At 40.4% G+C, this 25,782-nt stretch overlaps 1 protein-coding gene across 8 annotated transcripts in view; it reads left to right on the forward strand.

Annotated features, from left to right (window-relative positions):
• Positions 1-25,782, forward strand: part of celf6 (CUGBP Elav-like family member 6) — a 147,088-nt gene that overhangs the window by 78,200 nt on the left and 43,106 nt on the right. For all 8 annotated transcript variants that reach the window (XR_003272806.1, XM_026173342.1, XM_026173366.1 and 5 more), the window contains exon 3: positions 19,388-19,436. Coding sequence is in view for 7 of the 8 variants with exons in the window: in XM_026173342.1 (XP_026029127.1) it covers positions 19,388-19,436 (49 nt within the window). In the remaining variant the exon portion in view is untranslated. The remainder of the gene's footprint in view (positions 1-19,387; positions 19,437-25,782) is intronic.

The following is a 25,782-nucleotide window of genomic DNA, read 5'->3' on the forward strand; positions in this document are numbered from 1 at the left end:
TACCCATTCTGCTCTGGCATGTGTGAAAAGCTTAAGGGGGAGGGTAAAAATTACCAGTCACGGGGGTATGCAAACATGTGGCTTGCATGTGTTTACGTGTGTGAGACAAGCATGGTTGAACAGAATGCGAGAGCTCATAACACAGTAGCATGAATACTACAATACATATATATTAATGTGGAGGAACAGTAATGAAAAACATGTTTCCATTGTTTCATTCCAAGAAACCTCATCACAACAGAGTATATTTATGAGGTATAATAAAATGCACTATATTTTTTGGGCACATATTCTATTTTATGTTGGTGATTTCCAAGTGTTTTTCTATTGGCTTGGGGGCCTGTGTGAATGAGTAATAGACAGAGTAATGGCTTCATCGTCGCCTGGCTAAATGTGTTTTTCTTCCTTGTGTCTTGCAAATACAAAAACAGAAAAAAAAAACTGCCAAAAAAATGATAAATAGCAGCTACCCAATTACTCTGGCATCGCTGTATTCAGGAATTTATGTTTACATTATCAAGATGTACCACTGCTCTGCATGACAACACCTTGCCACAGAAACAAATGGCATTTACATTTCCTCTGGGTGGTAGCTAGGTGCACGTTCCTATTTATTTTGCCAGTTTCCCTCCTGAAGTAATGGGAGGCCCTGACCTAGAGCCTCTCTGTCAGCCCATTAGAGAGTGTGGAGAGCATTGCATCGGCACCTCTGCTGTTCTGCCACTCACAAACACCCCCTAGAATCAACACAAACAATCCTACCCCTCCTGCCCACATACACACAGAGACAGGCAAGATGAAGCTGGGGCATTGATTTTATAATGATGCCCTGGCTCCTTCCAGCCATGGAGGAATTGGAGCTGGCTGAGCTGAGCTCTTGGTGTGCAGAGAGTTTTTTGGATGGGAGCCCTGCTGGTCTCTGGGACTAGTCCGGTGGAGAGGCTAGGCTACAGCCGTGTGCAGTCGGTGGATCCAGAGCATGTAGAACATGGAGAGGCAGCCGTGCCCAACTTTACAGAAGCACTCGGAGCCAAGCGTCCCTCCTCAGCACACACAGACCTGCAACTGCCAATCAAAGCAGCCTCGGGCGCTGCCACTGCCTTGTGCGCATAAATTAGCATGTATTTGCATAAGAATCCACTCGTTTAGCAGACCCACTTGGCTCTCCCCCCAAATGGCATTTTCTCGCTCCCCCTCCCTCTATCTCTCACTTTTCCTCTCCTTATCCTTTTACAAGCACCGATAAGAGCTAGAAAATAGTGTGTTAACCCTTTTCATGCCAAACCCCTCTTGAAATAAATTAGATGTGCATGAGCTTGTTTGTTGTTGGTTTGCAAATGAGAAAATTTAACCAACAAAATAATTTGAAAACAAACAAATAGGGGTGCACTAATGTATTTAACTATGGCATCTGTGTTCTGCTGTTCTGCGTCACATTTTCAGAATAATGGTAGAATAATTGTTCTGTTCCAGCAACTTTAAAATGTCTTTACCCCTTAACAGTTGCACCACATTTTATGGGCCATGTGCAGTCATGTTGGATTTTAAATCAAGCAATCATGATGTAATTGACTCTGTCAGTTTTAATTTAAGGGTTTTAAGAAAAGTATTCCTTGAAGAGTTTAGGTATTACAAACATTAGTATACAAACATATAGTTCCCCATTTTTTAAAAGGACAATTTGACAAACTAACATATTGTTTAAAATATGGTTTGCTTTCAAAACTTGGATCAAAATCTGTGTCAGCCAGTGATTGCCTGACATCTAAAACTTGTAGACATCACCAAATGCTGTGTTTCCTCCCTTGAGATACTTCAACAGGCTTTTACTGCAGCCACCTTCAGTTAGCGCTTGTTTTTGAGACTTTCTGCATTCAGTTTTGTCTTAACTGTCAACTTAAAAGGCTGCTCAACTGGACTGAGACAGGGTGACTGACTTGGCCATTGAAGAATATGACACATCTTTGCTTTGAGAAGCTATCCGGTTGTTAAGTCTGACGTCACTTGCCGTGTCTGGGCCTAAACTCCGCTGCAGGTCCATATATCAAACGATCACTATGGCATTGCTGAGAGTTGAAAAACTGTCTAAAGTCTTTCATCCGATCAAATGATCAGCGTTCTGCTCTACCAGGTGTAACAATTGAGTTTAACATCCAGGCATCCATGAAAACGGAATTTATGACATTTAACGGAGTTAGAAGTTAGCAGGAAGTTAGCTCGCTAGCTTCTATCTAAATACAATATAGCATGTCCTGACTGCGGGGTTTTGGAAACAAATTAAAACGTACAGCTCTGTTATCACTTCCAGCATAAATGAAGACAGAAAGCTAAACAGCAGTGACGTTTGTAGGGTTACTGAAGTTTGGCTAGCTGGTATATAATGATGTGCTATGTGACCGCTAGCGACATAGCTATGTTAGCATAATATAAACAAGCTAACCTTTTTTCCACTCGATAAAAGTTAACGTGAGTGTTCTCGGTGGTCAGGAACAAATGTAATCGCATGGCAGGATGCTGTAAAAGGACCAAACTTCAGCCAGGAGAACAACTGAGATAATCCATCCACAATACGAGGTTAGTCATTCATATACTGCTGCATGGGCTGGGCTGTAGTTACATCCTAAGGTTTTAAAAACTGAGCTTAAATAAATGATTAGCGGTAATAAAAGCCGAGGCAGGTCAACAGTGATCACTGACTGTTTTAGGAGCTTTTTGAGATCAAATAGAAGACAATACAAAACATTAAACCTGTTAACAACACAAAAGCCATATTAACCGCAGACTACTTTAGGCCCGGAAGTAGGATTCGTCACGTCATCACTTAACTACCGGATAGGTTTTGTTACTATTGCTACTATTGCTTTTGCAGTATCTACATTTGCCTTTGGAACCAATCAGTTTTGCAAACTATACCTCAGTCTGAGCATAGTTCTATACACCTCAGAATTCATTCTGTCGCATTGTCAGTAAACACAAGTGACTCATATCCATTGGCGGCCAAATATGCGAAGTTTGCCTCCACCATGTTTGATGGATATAGTGGCATGCTTTGGATCATTAGCTGTTCTTTTCCTTCTCCACACTTTTTTTATTCCAATCGTTCTGTTATAAGATTTACCAGTATGGCTACAGTATTCAAAAAACAACTTTAAATTCTTTTTTCACATGGTTCAGGCTCATTAACACACAGCGGGAAGAAGGGCATGCATGCCTTTATAAAGTACAGTTTAGAAAATTCCAATAATAAAATTCAGTTACTGGTCAGTGATGGTTGAAACTAAGGTGAATGAGACAGAAGAAGAAGATGAGATTACATGAATTTTCACAGCGAACAGTCTGTCAAACCACCATGCAGACAGTCTGGTGGAGATTAATAAGTAAAGAACAGAAAGACCTACCCATTGCCCTCAGCGCAAGTTGGAATGTGGTAATTGGCTAGGATTGTGCCTTTGGAGTCAACTTGAAGCTGTGCACGTGAAGATTTCTCTAACTTTGTTGTATTTTTCTCACCCTTTGTGCTTATTTTCAGTATGGTTCAAGTGTTCTCATCTAGTACATTATTGAATGTGTTCTTTGGTTTGCAAAGCTGGTTGTGATTGCTAAGTGCTTTGCTCTGATGTTTACCCTGCAGACAATCAGTTACCATGGATATATTAAAGCAATGGATGACATATTAAAACATACGTTCTGCATTTACCCATTGAAAGCTCCTCACCAAGTACATGCTCTAAAAAACTGTGATGAATTATGATGAATTGTTTGGCTCCATTAAGCCACACCTCACACACATGGCTTGCATGACACATCTAACTGATTTTATTTCTTTTTACATATTAATTCATTTGAGAAATTTGACTATATGGAGGACAATTAACACCATCTGCTGCACAGTTGTGTACATATGCATGACAAGTAAAAAGTAAATAGTAATATAGTAAAAGGTAGTAATAAGTTTGTTTCTTTTTCTTTTGTAAAACTAGCAGGATTTAATACTCAGTTTGTGCATTTAGAATTATGCGTATGTCTGTATTGTGCTTTTAATATTATGTCCAAATGGCTCAAATCTCAGGAGGCTGCGCTGTCGCTCAGGGGACTGTTTTCTATTTCCATGCTCCCCTGCTGGTCCAGGGGAATGTCTGAGCTCCCTGTCATCATCTCTAACCTGTGTTTCCTTCTCTTCCTCATATCTAATATGAGTTACATACACACTCAAAGAAACACACTTACCCAAGAGGCGTAGGCTGTCCTGTCTCATCCCATTTCCTCAGTGCCTTTGATCCCTAACCCTCCCAAAAATACATTGCACACACACCCCTTGCAGTGGTAACATCCTGCCATGCTATTTAAGCTTCCTTGTCTGCTTGGAGCATCCACAGCTTTAGTGCTAGCTTCTGCTGTCTCCTAATGACAGGGTAGTGTGAGAGAAACAGGCTCGGGGGTGTTGGACAACTGGAGGAGGACAAACGGCCCTGATGTACCCACAAAATAAGGAAGACTCATTACTGTCAAGGAAGGGTTAATGCTCACAAAAGGCTCTGGAATGCCCCTCCCAGTGTGTTGGTGCTTGTTATGAGAGCTAATGATGTCAGCGGAGACCCTGCTTGTTGATTAGTCTAAATGGAGGACTAATAGAAGTGCGTGACTGTAATTAATGACTGAAGGGGAGACTAAGGAAGACGAGGACACATCACTGTGGTCGTGGGTGTTCCCAGGTAAGGTGTGTCCCTGGACATCATGGTAGGGCATCTTATCAGCTGGCGACACTATCCTTGTGCCATCCCATGCCACGCCCTGCCCTGCCCTGCCATAGCATTGTCATGCTATGACACCCACTTCAGCACCCAGACAGGCTTGGCTTTTTGGCCAGGCCTAATTAGCTGTCACAGCAGGTGGAGCAGGGACCAGGAACACTACGGTCTGCTCTCTGACAGCACAGCTCCCCCAGACACTGACCGCACAGGAATAATGTGTGTGTGGGGGACTATGAGTGCACATGACGGTGTATGCGTACTTTTCTCTTTGACTCCATGGGGGTATTTTGTGTGCTCGAGGGTAAAGGAAAAAAGACAAGATGGAATGGTGAAAGCTATGTCAGGATGCAGTGTACACATACTCCTTCACATACAACCAGAAAGAAGACCATTTTATTGCAAACGTAGGTGCAGTGTAGATTTGTGTATGAGTGTGTCTCCGGAAAAGTTTAATTACCTTTCAGTTAACTTTTGCCTGCGAGTGCTCTAGACAGCAATATTTTACTTTATAGTTTCCCCAGAGACTGGACTTCAACAGAATAGAAAACAATGAAAATAAGAAGAAAAATAAGCCAAGAACTAAATAATACAACAAATAAAGATTACAATTACAATGTCATTATACCTGACAGATTTACAGGTTGAAGCAGATGTGTATGTGATTTATAGTCCCTGCGAATTAGACATACTAGATGCTATAGATATCTCTGAAGACACCGCAGACTGAAAAATTAAAGAACTAATTTCAGGTGTAATATGTTTTCTTTGGGCAGATTTGTGGCTGTAAACAATCCTTCAACCTTCCTCTCCCTTAATAGAGGCCCATTTACACGCTTCCTCTTTATCATCAGACCGTGTCACCTATCATCCTAGCACAATACATTACTTAGTGTGTTTCCCTCCAGCCCCTTTTGGTTTGTCCCTCTTCTTTTGCTTTGTGTGTGTCCATGCAGTGGCGATACAGTGCATTCTGATGTTCCCTTCTGTATGCAAAGGCCTGTGTAAGCTGCAGTAATACTTCTTTACCGATAGCTCTGCTCACACACGCACGCAGTCACACACACGCTGCGGCTCTACACACTCCCCTGGTTTAATCTATTACCTTTTTTATGTGGCTCAAATATTCAGGCCGTGTTAACCAATGCATCATTATGAGGCGTATAACTGCAAAAGCCAAAGGATTTATAGGCTTAAATAAATTATGTGATCCGATAGTGCAAGTTTTATGAGTTGCAACTTTGCAAATATTCTTTTAAATAATAACAATAAAAGAAAAAAAACAGGAACTGGGGAGTTAGAAGATGAAAGAAAGTGATTTCTACTTCATCCGACTGTTAAAGGCGGCCTGTAACTGCACATCACTTTCAAGCTATTCACTCTATACCTTGTCTTTATAACCATCTCACACATTTTATATGAATTGATGGGTTCGTTTGGAGCATTTAAGCATCAAGCATCCCCCTACTGCTGGTTGTATCATTTCCTTCCGTGTCGTACATGTGTTCTCCTAATAATTTCTATTGAGCATACTCACATGTGGTGATATCAAATGTAATATGTGAACACATGCAACAGCATACACAGTGATGCATTGTGCATTTTCACTCTAATATGGTTTGCACATGGTCACTATACATCACTTTTGATATTGTGTGAGTAGGTCTATTTGATCCCATTTGGCAGATGGATCCAATTGTCCGGGCTGATATTGGGTTGTGACAGAATGCAATCTAACGGCAGGCTCATTGATGATGATGAGTTCTGTTCCATTGCACTGAGATCCAGTCCAATTTCAAAAGCAAATTCAGCCATTCATCTTCCAAATAATTGTGGCACTTTATCAATTGCTCCCAGTCTTTTATCTATCACTTCGATTGATGTGATCATTTTCACAAACAACCTTCTGTCCTAACGGCATCTTGAAACACACTTACAGGGTTGTGTGCTTATGTGTGTGCGCTAGTCTGTGTCTAAAGGCATCTCTAAAGAAGTCCGCTAGCATAAGCGTGTGTAAATGAATGTGTGCAATGAACAAGGAGATATTGGTGTCTGTGTTTCTATGTAAATGGATATCCACATGCATGCATTTGTTTGTGTAATAACACTCCTCTTTATTATTAAAACAATAGGTCTTCTGTTCCGTTATTAGTATTATTTTTTCTGTGTTTGTTCTGTTCTGTGTGTATGAGACCATTTAAATATGGGTGTCTACATAATGGGCAACCTCATGCTTTTGTCTTCTATTATTATGCACAGCCTGTGAGTGTGAGTGGATTTTCATGAATACACAGTGCCCTTTTGTGTGTTGACAAGAGAATAGGTTGAATGTAAAGCATGCATCATAAGCAGCTTGTGTGTAAGCATGGCATAGGATTTTATCTTAAAATGCTAAAAGTCCTGCTGCATTCAATAATTTGTCATTTTGTTTTAATTTTTATTGAAAAGAAAATCCTTAAAAGCAAAACAATCAAAGGAAGCTTCCTGTGACTTTTAAGCTCAATGCATCACCGTATCCACATAGTGAAAATAAGAAGACAAATAAATGTGTTCATTGGCGATATTACTCTGCTTTTAAGACTGATGATAGCATTATTGTCCGTTTCTGTTCTGTTCTACTCTGATCTACTTTATTCTTCCATACTCAAAACCTGATATCCTTTTTTAGGTAAACACATGTTTACATATATATTATTAGCCTAAAATAAATACATATTTTGGGTTTTGGGTGTTTGTAGTTTTTATAAATCATAAATCCAAATTATTTCCTTGTATGCGCTATATTGTTGGGGGTTTTTTTTGTTATATTTTTACATGATACATGGTTGCCCCTTTTCTTACGTTTATATCAGCAGAGTCTGTCTGCTCTGTCTGTCACTGTTGATGTGAATCAGTTTTTCTTCATACCTATATCCATATTTGCAGAAAATAGCCTATTTATCATCTGAAGCATTTAGACCTAGCATGTATCCTACAATTTAATTAGCTTGTACTACACAGCAAAGCAGTCAATCATCAATTATATATTTCATTGTGAACTAATATAGGAAATTTAAATCTTATTCATTACTTAATGTGCATTTGCACTGTATAATTAACTCAAAATCCCAAGGCACCCCTGGACTTGCCTCAAGGAACACCATTTGGAAATACCTCTCCTAGAAGATATCGGTAGCTAAGATGTCATGCTTTGTTTATTTAAACATGCTTTATTTATTTAAAACATATATTTACTTTCATATGTACTTGTTTGATTGACACATGTGCTTCATATTAGGTTTATATCGATGATGAAATAACTATCTAAAAACATACTGCACAAAAGAAAAAAAAAGGTTTTCAACATGTAAATCACAAAGCAACCATAACTATACAAATATGAGAGTTTTGTTCACAATAACCTTTCTCACACATCTGCAAATCATTTAGAACTCCTCATCATTCATATTGGTGTTTTCTTGTCAACTTTTCACTGCACACTAGTAAAACAAAAGCTAACCTGGAAATTCAGCATGACTGAATGAAGAACAAGAGAAACATCTCCTCTGGCTCAACTTTGGATTCCCTATAAACAAAAATTTTGGAGATACTCCCTGTTTGTTGAAACCTTTGTTTTATTTTGAAAAAATCCACAGACCATTTTGAAATGTTTGTGTCCATGCACACTCTGGGGCTTGATTGTTGGATGTTGTAGCAGAGCAAGAGTCCGGCACTATTCTCCCTGCTGCTCTGTGATTTCTCACTGCCGACTCTTTCAACAGCATTGTGGACTGTGTGGCCTCAAGTGCAGAGCCAACCGGCAGGTATACGAGAGGAGCAGAGTAGGATATACACTCATAAATCTGACAGATGCATTGTGTGTCATTACCTTCCACTTATTATTATTCTCTTGCTCCTCTTTATACCGTGAACTACTTTAGCTGTTTTCCCAGGCTGGCTCACAAACATTTGTGCTGTGGCCTTGCAGAGTGACAGATGCTCCTGGGAAGCTACCAGGTTATTGTTGTGATTCTTGCCTTGGCTCTGTGTGCTTGAATCAGGGCATTTAACCTTCCGTGCTTTGGAGCCTGTACTGGCAGCAGTATGTGTGCTGTTATCAGATTGTACTACTTTGCAATTGTGCATGTGCATAGACAAATGTTGACTGAATTAGGAGTTCCAAATAGATCTTTCTGTTGAAAAAAGAACTCAGCATCTTGTTATCAGTAGTGTCACAGTGTCAGGTAAATTTAGAGTCTCAGGTAAATTAAGAGACGCTAAAAGATCGGCAAAGCATAGAGTGAAACCAAACTTCTCCTTCTTGTTCCTAATTTCTGAGAGAAGACATTTACAAGCTTTATCCAGAAATGTTTATATTTATGTTTATTTTAATCATGCTATTAACTGTGTCAAACCTTATTGGCAGGGCTTTTAAAACTCAAAGTCACAATAAGCTATGAAAAAATATTTATCATTATAATTTCCAGAAAATGAAGGCACTTTACATAATTATGGCTAAAATTATGGTTGTTATTGTTTTCATTTTTGTCAGAGAAAACACTATCTTACTCTTCTGTGCATATTGTTGGTTTCACATTAATACAATGCGTATTGGGAAGTATAAGCAATTAATCAGTGTTTAGAAACACAGTATTAAACAGTGTCTCTAAATAGCCTAATTATGACTTAAGTAATTCATTGGATATTTAGTTACCTGACAAACTTCTCTAATTACACTGAGTTAATTAAAAAAAATAATTGATGAGATTTTTACAATGCAAAGGATACAATAATAACAAGTTGAACAATTTTTCTTACATTTTCGACAAACACAAGTTCCCTCTTTGTTATAAAATAACAGATTAAAAGCCCAACATATTAAAACTCCCTCATGTTGACACCACAGTAGTTTTATGTGCTGGCAAAATTGCAGTTTTGACTTTAAATGATCACATTTCTAAAGCCTAACAATTAGTTATTTATGCAAAAGAACAGAAAGTATTTTTGTATTTTAGAAGTCTGTTATTTCTGACTTTTTCTTTTTCTTTAACTTTGATGTTTCTAGTTTCTCCTCATTCACCATTTTTTTTTCATTACTGTTTTCCTTCTGAAATGCTCCAGTATGTACCACACCCACCCACACACCCACACACACACACACACACACACACACACACACACACACACACACACACACACACACACACACACACATACATATGGCCCCGGTAATGTCCCTGCAGCCCAGTGAAAGAGAGAGGGAAAGAGAGGGGAGAGAGCAGCAGTCGCCTCACAAGAGCAGACCTCATAAAACTCCCTGTCACTTTGACTAATTTGTTAGTCTTGTCTCACTGTGTTGAATTGTCACCCCCCACTCCCCACCTTCTGATGCACCTCTAGCCAACTCCCCCTGTCCTTCTTTCCACCCCCCTAAATCCACGGGCAGAGGAAAAAAGGTGGAGGAATAAATGTAATATAGCGTACTGGCCATTGGTTGGAGTGATCTACACAGCAATCCATCTACAGTCAGAGGAAGAACAGTGGCTTTATGGAGCAGAGGATGGTGTGATAGCTCGATTTCTCATCCACTTTCTGTCTGTGTCTACCTCTGTCCCTGCTCCAGAGGAGGCCTTTTGATACGGTAAAACATAAAAACAGAATAGGAGAATAGATCTATTATGAATGCTGTCAAGGCTACAGTCCCCAAGACTAGATTGGGTTGGACCAGGCAAAGCAGGGAAGTGTGGTATAGATTGGTTCAGATGTTCAGCCGGGCCTCTCACAGGACCAAAGAGCCAATACCGGATTCATAGAGATAAATTAAAAGCAAAAACCTCGCTCCAGGAGAGAATCAATTGCCAGGTAATTATGGAGAACTAGAGAGAGATTACAGAGACAAAACACAAATACAAAGATGTTTTCCTAAGATACTGCAGCATAACACCAGGGATTACTGTGTCAGCTAGATTGAAGAAACTTTTTTGCCGTTGATGCCCCCTTTTCTTCCCAAACTGACCCTCAGTACCTAGTCTTTAAATAGGAGCTCAGACTCAAAGCTAAAAATAGGCCACATTTCACCGCCAGCAACCCTCTGCTCAGCTGTCAGCACCCTTTCTCCCTCGTCCTCACAGTGAGGCAGACACAGCCCTCCTTCATGTGTTTTCAAGGGAGACAGGCAGGGTGTGATCACTTTAGCTCTAACCCATCTCCCTCCAACCCACAAGGAAGAACCAACCTCTCTTGGCTCACTGGCCTCACGGGGAGGTCACTGTGAACTCCAATTTAAGAGAGGAATCATTCCCGCTGTGCTGGGCCTGTTTTCCCTCCACACAGACAGAATGTCCTGACGTGTGAGTGATGCATGATGGAAACAGTAATTTGGGCAGGTATAGTGCAGCCAGTGCAAGATCTGGTTTGAAAATGAGGCCTACAGTGACATAATGTTTGTAATTCAAGGTGAAGAAGAGGACTTTGAACGTTAGTATAATGCATACCGAGAATGTAAAAACTATTAAATATGTAGACGTTTAATTTTAGCTTTGTCTTGTGTGTAATATCAGTTTTCATTAGGGCTTCCACAGAGCACATACTGGAAGAAAAAATTATCTATTAAAAATCAGAAAACATACAAACAAACAAAACCACACTGTTGACAGAGATGTCAGTTCCACTCACTGAAACAGATTACTTAACCACAATTCTCTGAACCTCAAAAGGCACTAATATTAATGACAGAAGACAGGGCATATATATCGGCCTAATAATGGTCTGTACATTTCATTTTGTAATCAAGAGCCTCTGTCTCAACCAGTGCCTATGGCTCTTTGTGGGTTCTGTAAGAAAAGTCAGTCTGCATTAAGCATCTTTAATTGAGCTTAAAAGGCTGTAAACGGCATCAACAGCTCCAATGAATTCACTGACGGCGAAACTGCTGAATGATAATGAGAGGCATCAAACAATGGATGGCTTATCAAGATAATGATCCCTGATGACTTGAATGGAGATGAAATAACAGCAAGGACGAATTAATTAACCAGTGTCAATATTATTTTTTCTATTTTGTTATTCATTTGTAACATTTGACTGTGGTGAGGTTTGACATTATGCAGTTGTTGCATGAACAATAGTAAAAACAAAAACAAGAACAAAAAAATCACTATGTTGGGGACATATTTAAGGAAAACCCTGAAACCTTGGTACAGCCTCTGTTATACTATGTGGAGCTTTTAGCTTGCATGGTTTATACTCATTTCCTGCTTAGAAATCAATACAAAGCTGTTCTGAGTGAATCTCTTTGTCCTCTGGAAAAAAAAGACCAAAAAAGCCAACCCCAAAATATTTTTGTCCTAATGGAAGTGGTCTCTTGCAGGTTTGCATAACCTTCTCTAATAGGCAAAGAGACCTCAATGAATGGGTGGATAAAAATGAAAAATCTATGAATTGTGTGCCGTGTCTTTGCCAATCAACAGATCTCTAATTAAACTACTTTTTGGACTGACGTGTCAGACAGCACTCATCAACAAACCAAACGAGGAATTATCTTTTGGAATAAAGGTGCTCCATCTCTCTATTAGACTTTGATATACGTGCAGAATCAATGACAAGACAGTGAATCTTTTTTGGCAGCACATGTTGGCCGAATATCTTACTAAGACACTTAGACACTCAGTCATAAGTGTCATAAGACACTACATTAATTCTCACTGATCCTCTTTAAAGATCTTCCTTTAAATCCACCATGTCACAGTGAGACAATACCTGAATGATACAGTTATTCCAGTTTCAACAGGTCAGTGTGTATTACAGTTTTTTCTTTTTGTTTATGCACTTACAACACATTAAAAACACAATCGAGCTTGATTTGTAGATGTGATGAACAATGTAATGTAGTAGAGCAGAAGTATGGGTGTAATTGTTGTTTTAGTTAACAAAGTAAGTTATTTGTTTTAGACAGGAAAACATTTGCACAATTTTCTAGTAAAAGTCATGCAAACAGGAGTTTGTGGAAAATTGCTCGTTTATGTACGGCTTAAAGGGGGCAATGCTCAATCACACTTTTGGCAGTTGTGGGTTTTTTAGAACATTCAGAAGCAGTCAAAACTAAATGAGTCTAACTTTGTTAATTTTCTAAATCAAACAAAGTGAAAAGAACCAGAATGACAATGCAAGTCATTTTACACTGTATATACAGGTTGGTTATAAAACAGATCAGTGTCTCTTTTACAATACAACTGTGCTTTTATGACAGATTGAAAAAATAATGAACCGTCAGTCGATATCTCTATAAAGGGTAAAAAAAAAAAATCAAATAGAGGTTTATCATCTGGGCTTTGCACCCTGAATATGAAGATGAATTGCATTTATTATAAGGTTGCCACTCTGCACCTTCTGGACAAGAAGATTTTTCTTTTTCGGTCTGGACTCTTCCTTTCATTTGGTGAGCCACTTTCATCAGTGCCACCGTGATTGGCACAGCTGTTTAAAAGTTATGAGATGAGTAATGTAACTGACTGAAGAGGTAATGATTCATCACCACACCTTCTCCTATAAATATCCCAATTCACCCAAAGCAACTGTCAAGCGTGGATGCTTACTGAAGAACGAAACGAGCAGGTGTGCCTGGATCTGGTTTCATTTTGCATCATGTGTATATGACGCAATGATTCCACTGGGTGTTGTAAATGTATCATTAAAATTAAGCTCAATATGGAAATATTTCATTGCAGCCTTATGAAACTATAGTTTGGAATTAACTTTCATTTTATGGATTCAGCAAAGTGCCTTTTGTTTAGCAACTTTTTGTTTATTACACCAGCTGCATTATAAGGACGTTTTTTGGGAGTTTAAGCCAACACTAACACTCATTCTTCATTAGAAAGAATTGGAATTGATTAAATTTGTGACTTGAGTAGTTAATTCTGTCTGGTGCGCAAAGTTTTACATCATGTTGATGTTTAAGTTTAGGTTTTCGTAGCTGATTAGAATGTCTTTATCAAATTATCAAAGTTGGACGATTAATCATTTGGATACTTTCCAGCTGTTTAGTAGCCTAAGTTGTAGGTAACAACTGAGATAAAGTATTTCAGCTTACAGATGAGATGTTCATCAGACGTCCTCTTAATATCTGGTAATGTTAGTTATCTAAAAACCAGGAAAGAAGTTAAAGAATCAGTCAAGGGGACTCAAGAATGGCTGAAGTGTTTAAGTGTTCACACTATTCCAAGTGTGAGCACTTATTACAAGAGAGCAATATTTGTATGTAGAGCATCTGATAGATAGAATTTATTCTTGGCTGCTTTGTGAGCTGTGGTATTCACATACCATAGTGAAACATGGTCAAATGCCAGTGGTGTCCTTGTCTGTCTTTTCTCCCACTGCACTGTTATCAATCAGACACACCGGCCAAAGACAGATACAGTGGGGCAAAAAAGTATTTAGTCAGCCACCGATTGTGCAAGTTCCCCCACCTAAAATGATGACAGAGGTCAGTAATTTGCACCAGAGGTACACTTCAACTGTGAGAGACAGAATGTGAAAAAAAAATCCATGAATCCACATGGTAGGATTTGTAAAGAATTTATTCGTAAATCAGGGTGGAAAATAAGTATTTGGTCAATAACAAAAATACAACTCAATACTTTGTAACATAACCTTTGTTGGCAATAACAGAGGTCAAACGTTTACTATAGGTCTTTACCAGGTTTGCACACACAGTAGCTGGTATTTTGGCCCATTCCTCCATGCAGATCTTCTCAAGAGCAGTGATGTTTTGGGGCTGTCGCTGAGCAACACGGACTTTCAACTCCCGCCACAGATTTTCTATGGGGTTGAGGTCTGGAGACTGGCTCGGCCACTCCAGGACTTTCAAATGCTTCTTACGGAGCCACTCCTTTGTTGCCCGGGCGGTGTGTTTTGGATCATTGTCATGTTGGAAGACCCAGCCTCGTTTCATCTTCAAAGTTCTCACTGATGGAAGGAGGTTTTGGCTCAAAATCTCACGATACATGGCCCCATTCATTCTGTCCTTAACACGGATCAGTCGTCCTGTCCCCTTGGCAGAAAAACAGCCCCATAGCATGATGTTTCCACCCCCATGCTTCACAGTAGGTATGGTGTTCTTGGGATGCAACTCAGTATTCTTCTTCCTCCAAACACGACGAGTTGAGTTTATACCAAAAAGTTCTACTTTGGTTTCATCTGACCACATGACATTCTCCCAATCCTCTGCTGTATCATCCATGTGCTCTCTGGCAAACTTCAGACGGGCCTGGACATGCACTGGCTTCAGCAGCGGAACACGTCTGGCACTGCGGGATTTGATTCCCTGCCGTTGTAGTGTGTTACTGATGGTGACCTTTGTTACTTTGGTCCCAGCTCTCTGCAGGTCATTCACCAGGTCCCCCCGTGTGGTTCTGGGATCTTTGCTCACCGTTCTCATGATCATTTTGACCCCACGGGATGAGATCTTGCGTGGAGCCCCAGATCGAGGGAGATTATCAGTGGTCTTGTATGTCTTCCATTTTCTGATGATTGCTCCCACAGTTGATTTTTTCACACCAAGCTGCTTGCCTATTGTAGATTCACTCTTCCCAGTCTGGTGCAGGTCTACAATACTTTTCCTGGTGTCCTTCGAAAGCTCTTTGGTCTTGGCCAAGGCGGAATTTGGAGTCTGACTGTTTGAGGCTGTGGACAGGTGTCTTTTATACAGATGATGAGTTCAAACAGGTGCCATTCATACAGGTAACGAGTGGGGGACAGAAAAGCTTCTTACAGAAGACGTTACAGGTCTGTGAGAGCCAGAGATTTTCCTTGTTTGAGGTGACCAAATACTTATTTTCCACCCTGATTTACGAATAAATTCTTTATAAATCCTACCATGTGAATTCATGGATTTTTTTTTCACATTCTGTCTCTCACAGTTGAAGTGTACCTCTGGTGCAAATTACTGACCTCTGTCATCATTTTAAGTGGGGGAACTTGCACAATCGGTGGCTGACTAAATACTTTTTTGCCCCACTGTATTCTTAAGTGAATGTACACACAAATACACAAGTGTACACTCTGAAATATACTGTCCTTTAGTTAAAAAATGTAAGAAAGTTTCTCTCTTCCATACTTGGTCCAACCCTTTGCGATTCCAGATGACTTTTACTCATCATAACAGTATGACTCACTCCTGGAGATTAGAACTGAAACAATGAATCTCTATGCATAAAGAAAATATGAACAGAAAGAAAATATGGACAAATGGGAAAATATGGACAGAAAAAAGTTAGTAACAGAAAAAGACAAAAAAAGAGAGATGAAGAGAAAGAGAGATGGGTTCTCTAAGTGCAGTAGCACACAGGCACATAGCTGTGAGTTCCCAGGCAAGTCAGCATGAGCTGCCTATTTGTCAGCATTGATCAACCCATTAAGGGGCTGTGGTGGGAAGCATATTGGTTTTGGAGGCCAAAGGGGCAGGGAGAGACAAAGATAAAGCAAGACGGGGGGTGGTTGAACTCCTTTCAGCCTCAGCAGCCACATGTCTGCAGGATGAAAGCTTGTAGTCTTTGTCTCGAAAGTCTACGCAGTTCATTTCACAGGGCCCAATGGGAAGGTAGTAGATATCATTTGTCTTACAGCATCTCTGGAGGCTCCACTGTATGTGTTATCTTAGCTTCCTGCCACTGCAATGCTAATAAGGAACTAGCAAGCTTCTCAGACATACAGAACGTCACTTGTCATCTTTCTCAGTGTGTCTGTGTGCGCGTGTGTGTGTGTGTGCACGCAAAAGGTGGGTGGTGGGGTGGGGGTGGGTCTTGGCCCAAGGGGAAAGCAGGCAGCCTCTTCGCCCAGCCTCTGATGAATTCATATAATTAACTCTGCCTTGATCTGTTGGCTAATCCTGCACTCAGTAATAAGGGATTAAAATGTCACCTAAGCCACCTGCTGTTATTGAGCCCCAAGACTTTTGTGCTCCTGTGTGTGTGTCACAGTATGTGAGAGAAAGAGAGTGAAGATTAAAGTAAAGTTGAATTTTACAATTTCTGTGTAGCAAGCTGGAAACATTCTGTTTTTCCTCAAGAAAATGTATGCAGAGGACACTATAAAGTAGCTCAGAGAAGCAAACATCTTAACTCCAGCCATATGCAAGTGAGCACCACTCACAACCCCAAAGTTTGGCAAAAAAAAAAAATGAATTCCATAATTTGGCAGGGAGCTGGAGCAGAAGTTGCAACAGACTCCCTCGAAAACTCATTGTCACAGTCACTAAAAAGGGACATGAAAGTGGGGCATGCTTGAAGGTGGGGGTTGAGAAATCTCTTTTTTCCCCTCCTTTCTTACTGTGACCTCCTTGGATGAAGTAAAAAAAAATAATAAGAAGAAAGAAAAGCGTGCCAATTGGTTGGCTAAATGCCTACAGACCAACAGCCAGCTTGCCTTGCCTGCCTTCTGGCCACCTCCACTTGGTTTCCTAGCAACCCCAAGTGTACTTTGGGCTGCTTAATGACTCTTGTTGCTGCAGTGGCTCAGGGGCTACTAATGAAGCCTCCTGACCAGTCGCTTCCATTTAAAACCTGGAAGCTGACTGATCACTGGGCGTGGATCTTGGGAATTCAGGCTACCCTAAACCTCTTATGTGAGAACATTTCTGCCCTCAAAAAAACCCAAAACCTCACCTCCAACAACTTACAAATGTACACACCACACCTTATCTTAACTCTAAATAACTTTCTGGCAATAGCAGACTCGCATATCAATACTTTACCTCTCCTGAACTTTATGTAAGATTTACATGTGAATGTAATCACGGGGACTCACATGGGCTCCTATCACACAAAATTGCAGGATTCCAAATTTATTCCTTCACTGAAGAGTCTCAGTGAACCAGGCTCCCACAGAACAATGGATGTAGCCTAGAAGAAGAAGAAAATTATATTTTTTGTGTTGAGAACATTTATGCTGAGGGACTGCGTTTGTCAACAGAAGAGAGAGTGAAAATTATCTCAGTGATTTATCAAATTATCTCACACCAACACTTGAAAAAAGTGAGTACAAAGCATAAGGGCAGTGAGTAAAAACTGATCTTTGCATTTCTGGCCATCTGCTGGATGGCTATGCTCCAGGAGGAACGCATACTCCATGAATATATAATATGAAATTTTGTTATTCCAATTAGCAACAACTTAACATATTTATTTGGTTGCTCTGGTCTCTGTCTTTCGCTCACTCTCTGTTTTCTCTGTGTGTGCATCTGTGAACAGCTCCATGGGCAAGCCTTGTGATGGCTCTGTCATTTTACAAAGCTTTGTTCCAGTGTCGCAACATATTGCTTCGAGAGCACATTACGTCCCAGGAGTGTCACCATGTATACAGTTGTCTATACGGGTCCACCAAGTCTATATTCAACCAAGGTCTGAGCTCATGTCAACTGCTGTCAAGTGCTGTGTTGCCTGAGGGCCACAACACCCACTATCCTGCCCTAGCTGACTGATCTGAGTGGGCAGTACTCTGTGCCATTCACTGGCACTCTCATGTTGGACCTGTCTGCATGGCCTAGTTAGAAAGATGGCCAACTGAAGTCTGGAAAAAAAACAAAAAACAAAAAAAACAAACAGAAAACCCAACGCCAAAAATAAAAATACAATACAATGCCAAATATTATGTGTGTAGGTAGCCTCAATAAATAAGGGTCTTCGAGGGCTTAAAACCACTCACCTTTTTTACAGAGGAATAGGGGGATGTTATTTGTATTTTAGAGATCTGTAACACTAGATCAAGTGATTTTCTGTATTAGTATTCAAACTCCAGGGAGAAAAAAACCTGGGGAAGTTTTATTCATGGCAGGCAGCTTTTAATATGTGTGTGTGTGTGTGTGTGTGTGTGTGTGTGTGTGTGTGTGTGTGTGTGTGTGTATATGTGTATGTATATATATATATATATATATATATATATATATATATATATATATATTATATTCCCATGTTAGCTTGGCAATGTTTTACTTTCACCACACTATGAAATTAATTCCCTACTGTTAACCTTTCAGAAGCTCATAGCTATGCCGTTCGGAGGCTCTAGCACAAGGAGGGTGCTTGGGAAGGGTGGAGTTGGCTGACCAGACCAGTAGCATATTGGTTGTAAGTCACAAAAGGGCTCCTGGGTAGAGATGCGAAAGGGGAGGAGGGGATGCAGGCAGAAAAGAGGGATTGCTGAGGGTCAGGAATGAGCAGGATATAGCTGGTGACTGGGAGTCTGGAGCCAGGAGGGGACAGGAAGAGCAAGGGCCAGCCAGAAAGGACCTCTCCCGGTGGGGCTGGGAGTGGCTGATGTAATAGCATTAATCTCCAAGTGCCATCTGACACCCAGTGTGGCTCCGTCATTGAAAAGTGCTAATTCTGCTGAACTGTGAGGGGAATTCAGGCATCTCTAGAGGCAGTGCCCTGGATTAATTAAACATGCTGGCATGGAGTACTGGACAGATTTATCTCTTTTTATGCCATCTTCACCATTTGATTTTTGTGTTTAGCTAACAGAGGAGGACAAACTCAGGACATTAACACCAGGAACATTGCAACATCTTGCACCTTATATGGTTTCCAGCTAACGTGGGATTTCCCTTTTCTTTCTTCTCACTCTTTCTTTCTCTCCATCTACTTCTTTCCCTTTCTCTCCAGATGAACCGGCCCATCCAGGTGAAACCTGCTGACAGCGAAGGACGAGGAGGTAATTAACCTTCTCTTGGTCTCTGTTGCACCCCCACCCCCCCATTAGAAAACACACACATGTAAAAACACAAATACACTGAAATAGCACTCATGTAATCCCTAATAGTCTGCTCTCACTTGAGAAAATACCAGGAGTTAGTAGACTAGCCTGTAATATAGGTCACTTGCTTCTATTGACTTCCAGTCTGTGCCAGCAGAGGGGCTTTCTCAGGTTTATAGTCACTGGGAGCAGTTCAAAGGCAAGATAGAAAGACATGGAACAAAATAAAATATTGAGAAAATAGAAAAGAATAGGGAGGGAATAATCTTTATTCCTGATTTTAAAGTCAATATTAAGAGGAAAATATCGTCCAAACATACATAGATGAGTCAGAACTTAAAAACATGTCAACTGGCTCAGCACTACGACCGAATACCATTTTGAGGTATCATGATCTAAGACGTTTGGAACATTTGTGGTATAGCCATAATGTGTTTTATCCTAAAATAAGAGCATGACTACAGTAGTTGATAGTAACACCTTATATCACTCTATGAAAACTCTGCATTACCTCAGATAGACTTATCTACCTACCTATTCACTAACCTGTCTTTTTACTTGTCTATATTCCTATCAATTTATCTGCCTCATTAATAGCATATAATAGCACTGATAAATGGAACCATGTAAAGTTAAATTAAGTAATTTTCAATGATTTCCATTATTTGATGTGAGCATTTCAGTAGAACTCAATGGATATGTCTTTTGCTTAGTACAAAAAGGTATGAATTGTGGTATGAATTAACGAATTGTGATATCAAAACATCACATTCTGCTTTAACATTGTGCAGATTCTTTTGCACAGCTTCCTATCATCGCTAATTTGACTTTCATGGTGATTGACTAGATCATTCTAATGTCACTTTTGACTAACATCACTGAAAATAATGCAGATTAAGTTAAAAAAAAAGATTTATGTGGGCTGAATTTGATCTAACCGAACAGGTCTGTGTCAGCCCCGTGCTTTCATTTCAGAGTGGTGATTTAGACTGCCTAGGTCAGTTTACACTGAGTCACTTTGCTGATTTATGTGGTCAAGTGTTAGTCTGATGGGCCATTTCAATTGCCATACACCCCCCCCCCCCCCATGCAGATCTTATTTTTGTCATGGCAGCACTTTAATTAACGGCCATCTAAAAACAGGAAAAGTCTGACCGACAAGGCCTGGGAGAGAGCCAATCGGCATTCTTACCAAGATAAATTGGATCTCTCGGCTTAAGAGGGGAGGATGGATGGGTCCCAATATCAATTACTACCCTTTTCTCTGCAGAAAGAGAAGGGAGATGAACAGGTAGTCTGAATGAAATACAGAAGGCTTTTACGCTGCCCCTGCTAGTCTGTCAGATGAACTTTCTATATAGGAGGACAGGATAGGACACAGCACAGAATGAAATAAGACTGAGCAGACAGGCCCCAACAGAGATATTGAGCGTTAATGGCAACAGGAAGTCAGCAGACAGGCCAGGGAAGTAAACCACAGTCATGGCTGACAATGAAATGAGATTTACTATGAAGGCTTGTGGTTAAAGGAAAATAGACAGCCCTGCTAGGGCTGACTAAAAGTGAGAAAGTAGCGAGGGAGTCATCTGTGGAAGGCTCAGGACCAGTCAGGTACACCAATCCCAGTGGGGCCTTTAGACTGTCAAATCCAGGGCTGAACCAGGACATTTGCACCTCTAGAATGGAGTCACATTTATCACTACCAAGACATCAGCAATTATCTGTCATGGGAACTTGTGGAAGGGTCTCGATTACGTGCCTGTGCAGACATTAGGGCCCATTACTCCATTTGGAGACTCTGGTAGCACTTCTTTTGTGCACAGTGTCCCTGAGAGACGTCCTCTCCCTGGGGATATGGGAGTGTCAGGAGGAGAAATAAAAATCAGTGCTCAAAGAATGGCTGGTAGGGGGCCATAGCACCACACCATAGTGCCAATAGGCTACCGCTGTGGATCATAGAGCACATTCTCTGGCTGTCTATTACAATGGCTCATGCCTACTTTATATTTTCCTTAGATTTTCAAGAAAGAACTTAGCATTGTAGGGGAGCTTAGCTGCCTTTTAATATGTCTCTTATGACAACTATGACAATTTAACATTTACTCAGTGTACTTTGAATGTACTCGGCACCCTGTTTTTTTGTTTGTTTGTTTTTTTGTCAATTGGTCTGTGGTCATTGGAGGAAAAGGCACTTGAAACCTAAGAAAATTGACTTAAAATCCAAAATGAAAAATGCATCTCTACAATAGATCTTTCCATATAACCACTTTACCCTTTCTTTGTCCATCTACCATTTGCAAAACAGAGTAAAGTAGGAGAAGAAGCAAGTGATACAGAAATGGGGATTCAGTACAAGGCCCACAGAGAAATGCAAGAGAGTGAGAGATGGAAGACAAAAAGAGCAAGAGGGGAAGAGACGACAGGATGAGAAAGTTAACGGAGGGTGATGGAGGCAGCTGAGTGAATCTCAGCAGTAAATCATCTCAGAGCCGCCCCATCCCTATCTCCGCCTTGCCTCGCCAGGAATCTTTTTCCCCCTGACCTTGTCTGCTGCTGTGTCTGTGAAGAAAAGATGGGGCCAGATTATCTATGATTGGAGATGGCCATTATCTAAACACAATCTTCGAGCCAGGTCCCACTCCTCTAGCCACTGCTGTGAGACTGGAGACCACACTGATGAGAAGAAAGATGATGGGTCATCCAGCGACACCCTCTCCTTTTATTAACTCTGATAAGATGGTTTCAACACTCTCTTGAAATGCCCAGCAACCTCCATCAACATCCATCAACATCGACTTTTTCACAAAGTGCCACTCAGTACATTTGTCTACACATCTTAGCTCTCCATACTTTTCTCATATTGGAAACTTATACAGTGTCAGAATAATTTCCACCCCTGCACTTAATACTCAGCAACCCTATGTGAACCTTTTTAATATCTTGTCCATGCCTTTTGTCTGTCTGGCTGAGGGGAGTCTTTGTGAATGGCTCGTGTTTGTCTTTGCCAACCTGCTGCTCTTCAGAAGGCTGTCCTCAGTTGGCCAGTGGAGAGATTGACAGGACCTTAAGATATTTTGTGCTGCGCTGTTGTGCCCCAGCCCAGCAGGTTGGGAAGAGTGAGGGCTGCTCACTGAGTCAGTCGGGCAGGCTACAAGGGAGGGGGAGTCTGGAGGCACCTCAAACCCACAGACGGAACATGCACCACTTTACATGCAAATGAACCCAAAAGATCCCCCTGTGCCTCTGGAAAGAATTGTGCCAAAAAAAAGATTCCTGTTAGCAGTTAATGTGTGGGATTTCCATCAAAGTCAGTTATTCTGTTTTAATTTTAGGTTTCAAGGCACCAACTGAATGGCCTAGCTTTTAGGATACTGCATACAGTTAATTTCTCTCAGGTTTTCTTGATCGTTCTGTGTTATTTTTTGAACATGCATAATGGCATTTAAAGCTACCCTCCCTACCCCCATCAGTTAAATAGATGTGACAGCTCCAGTGGCATAAGTAATGTGTTCACAAATACAAAGCCTGTATCATGTACCATCATGCCTGATATGCTGACAATTTAGATGTTTGTTCTCCCCTGATTATTCCATTTAGTACCTCACTATACTGGATAATCCACTTGTACACATCAAATAGGGACCAACAGCAGAGAGGTTTAGTGTGTGGTTCCACATTATTTTGCTCTGGAATGGGGTCTAACTATGTCTGGTAACCGGGTAGGAATGAAACGTGTCAGAAATAGAATGAGGCCTTTGAAGTAAACGCATGCATATTCCCTATCTCAACAGACACCGATGCTTGGTTAGAAATGTTTGTTGTGATATTTGTGACATACTGGGTATCCATTTAGCATCGTTTTCCAATGTGGAGAGTACCATTTCAGAATATTATGTTGTTAAATTAAGAAATATGCCCAAAGAGGAGAAATTCAAGCCTCATGCGGGATTGCTATTTTTGGCTGTTCAATTTATTTTTGAGTTTTTCCCATTAAGTGCCAGATATCCATGGATGTTTTTATGGTTTCTGAAAATTGGGCTGTGCTTAGGCTGTTAGATTTGGTCCAAGTTAATCTTAAGATAGGCATATCAAATAGGCAAACCAAAACAAAAAACAACTAAATACATTTAACCCTAATGCTGACATAGAAATATGATCAAATCCCATCAAACAAAAACCTCAGAAAGACATTTTTTCCATACACATCATCAACATTGAAATGTGAAAGGTGAAATGAATCATTTTCAGGTTGTTGACATTCTATATATTAATACTTTATGTATATCCCTTTATGCAAAATCCCCAAACCCCAAATTTTTCTGCTGATTAGAAGTCTGACAAAAATCTTAATGTACAATCAGAATATGATTCACATATTGATATTCACACATTAAATATTTAAATTTCTTGCAATATAATAATACAGGAAATTACATCTAGTCTAACATAACCTTACCTTAAAGATTATTATGTCCTAAAGTTAGTTAAGAGAAATGTATGGGCTTCAGGTGTGTCCATATATCACTGATCCTGCCTGGTGAGGTGCATCAGTGAGTTGATGACTGTCTCACTTCTGGTGTAAAGCATGGGTCATGTACCGGATTTGGGTTATGGTTACTCCACTCCTGAATCTATATCTGTATTCATACTTAATGATAACTTGTGCAATTGCTCTAGAGTTAGCCTCCAGTGTTGTCTTCCACAGTCCCATTAAGGTCCTGGTGAATGTTATCAGTGCATTAGCCTTGTACAGTCCCAAGCCTCTAAAGTATCCATGTATGGGGATTGTGTCGTAGGCTTTCCTGTAGTCAATCCAGGCAGGAGCTCCTCCAGAATTCCTTTCATATGGGTGGCCTTATAGGGGTCCCCAAAAACACTGGGGTGGCACACCAAAAACAGAATTTCCAGTTTTATTATGCTGTTGTCAAATATAGGTTACTTGAAGAATATGGCAAAGAGACAGAAAGAAGATAAATATGTACATAGTTAATTATGTACGTAGTTAATTTCCTTGACTGGAAGTCCCAACCATCGCTGTAATGATTCTCAGCAGAGCTGAGCAGAAGTAGCTTAAGATTCACTTTCCTAGAATGGAGTTAACTTTAACAGCAAACTTAATGAAGAAAGACAAGTAACAATTATATATTGTAAGATTGTGAACTGTTGCCTGTCTCTATGTTGCCCATGAGATGCACCAGTGATCTGTCCAGGGATTGGCACCAGCCCAATTCTGCAACATGATATGGATCAAATACGTGTAAATAATATGGTAAACAAATATTACCAAGTAATTAGGTCAGTAGTCCTTTCACTGGAAATAAGATTTTTGAAATTTCAAATACCACACAGATACCTTCCTTTTTTTCAAAACCAACTATTTGCAGGTACAAAACAAAAATAATCATTCGCCATCACATTTATGCAAAACAGTTTTATCCGTGGACGTGGGGGGCAGCAAACTTTGGTGGGTGGCCAATTGACTCAAGTGCCAACTCAGCCTGGTCAATGCGGAGCTTCCATATTGTACAGAGACAATTAAATGGCCAGTTTGATGGTATCATGCCCTTGTTGGGATCCTTTGGATCAGGATTCTTTGTTATGTGGACTGGCTCTTGTTCTGGCAGGTTGTTGTGGTGTGCTCTTAAGTCTGCTCTTAGATCCACCAGCCACTTGGTGTTAGTGTTGTGTGCCATCTCTTTCGCACAGATTTTCTTTCTGTATTGCTTATACAGTTTCAACAGTACTGGTGGGTGGGTCTACACTTGTTATGTTATTCCCTTATAGCTGAGAATACACCCTGGATGGCTCTTTGGAGAACAGGTCATTTATTCTCTTGGCCTCTTCTTTTCTGGTGAATCTCTTCCGTCTAGTGGACTTTGAGCCTTTGTTTGGTAGTTTCTAGAGCCTCCATTGTAGAATCGTGTGCTACCTCTTTTTTCATTAGGGATCTGTCACTCATGGTGGCTTTCTTCACCTCAGTTAACCCTCTAACATTCTTCCAGCCTTTCCTGATTTTGGCATGCAGCCTTTTTTTTCCCTCTATGGTTGCTTTCTCCTACATACATCCTTAATAAGTGTAAGTGCTCCAAGTGCTCCTAGGATTACCGTGGGAGACGAATATATGAGCTCCATTGGTTTCACTGATACTGGTAGTGGAGATGGTGCATAGGGGAGTATTCACATCTGCAAGTTTTTCCTCTGATGGGACTTTGTTAGTGAGACAGGGGTGTTGTACTCTTAGTTGGGTGGATATTTTGAGCTTGAGTTGATAGCTTTGAATTCTGCAATGATCTTCATCCTCAGC

The sequence above is a fragment of the Astatotilapia calliptera genome, chromosome 1 (assembly GCF_900246225.1).
Source record: "Astatotilapia calliptera chromosome 1, fAstCal1.2, whole genome shotgun sequence".
Lineage (NCBI taxonomy): Eukaryota > Metazoa > Chordata > Actinopteri > Cichliformes > Cichlidae > Astatotilapia > Astatotilapia calliptera.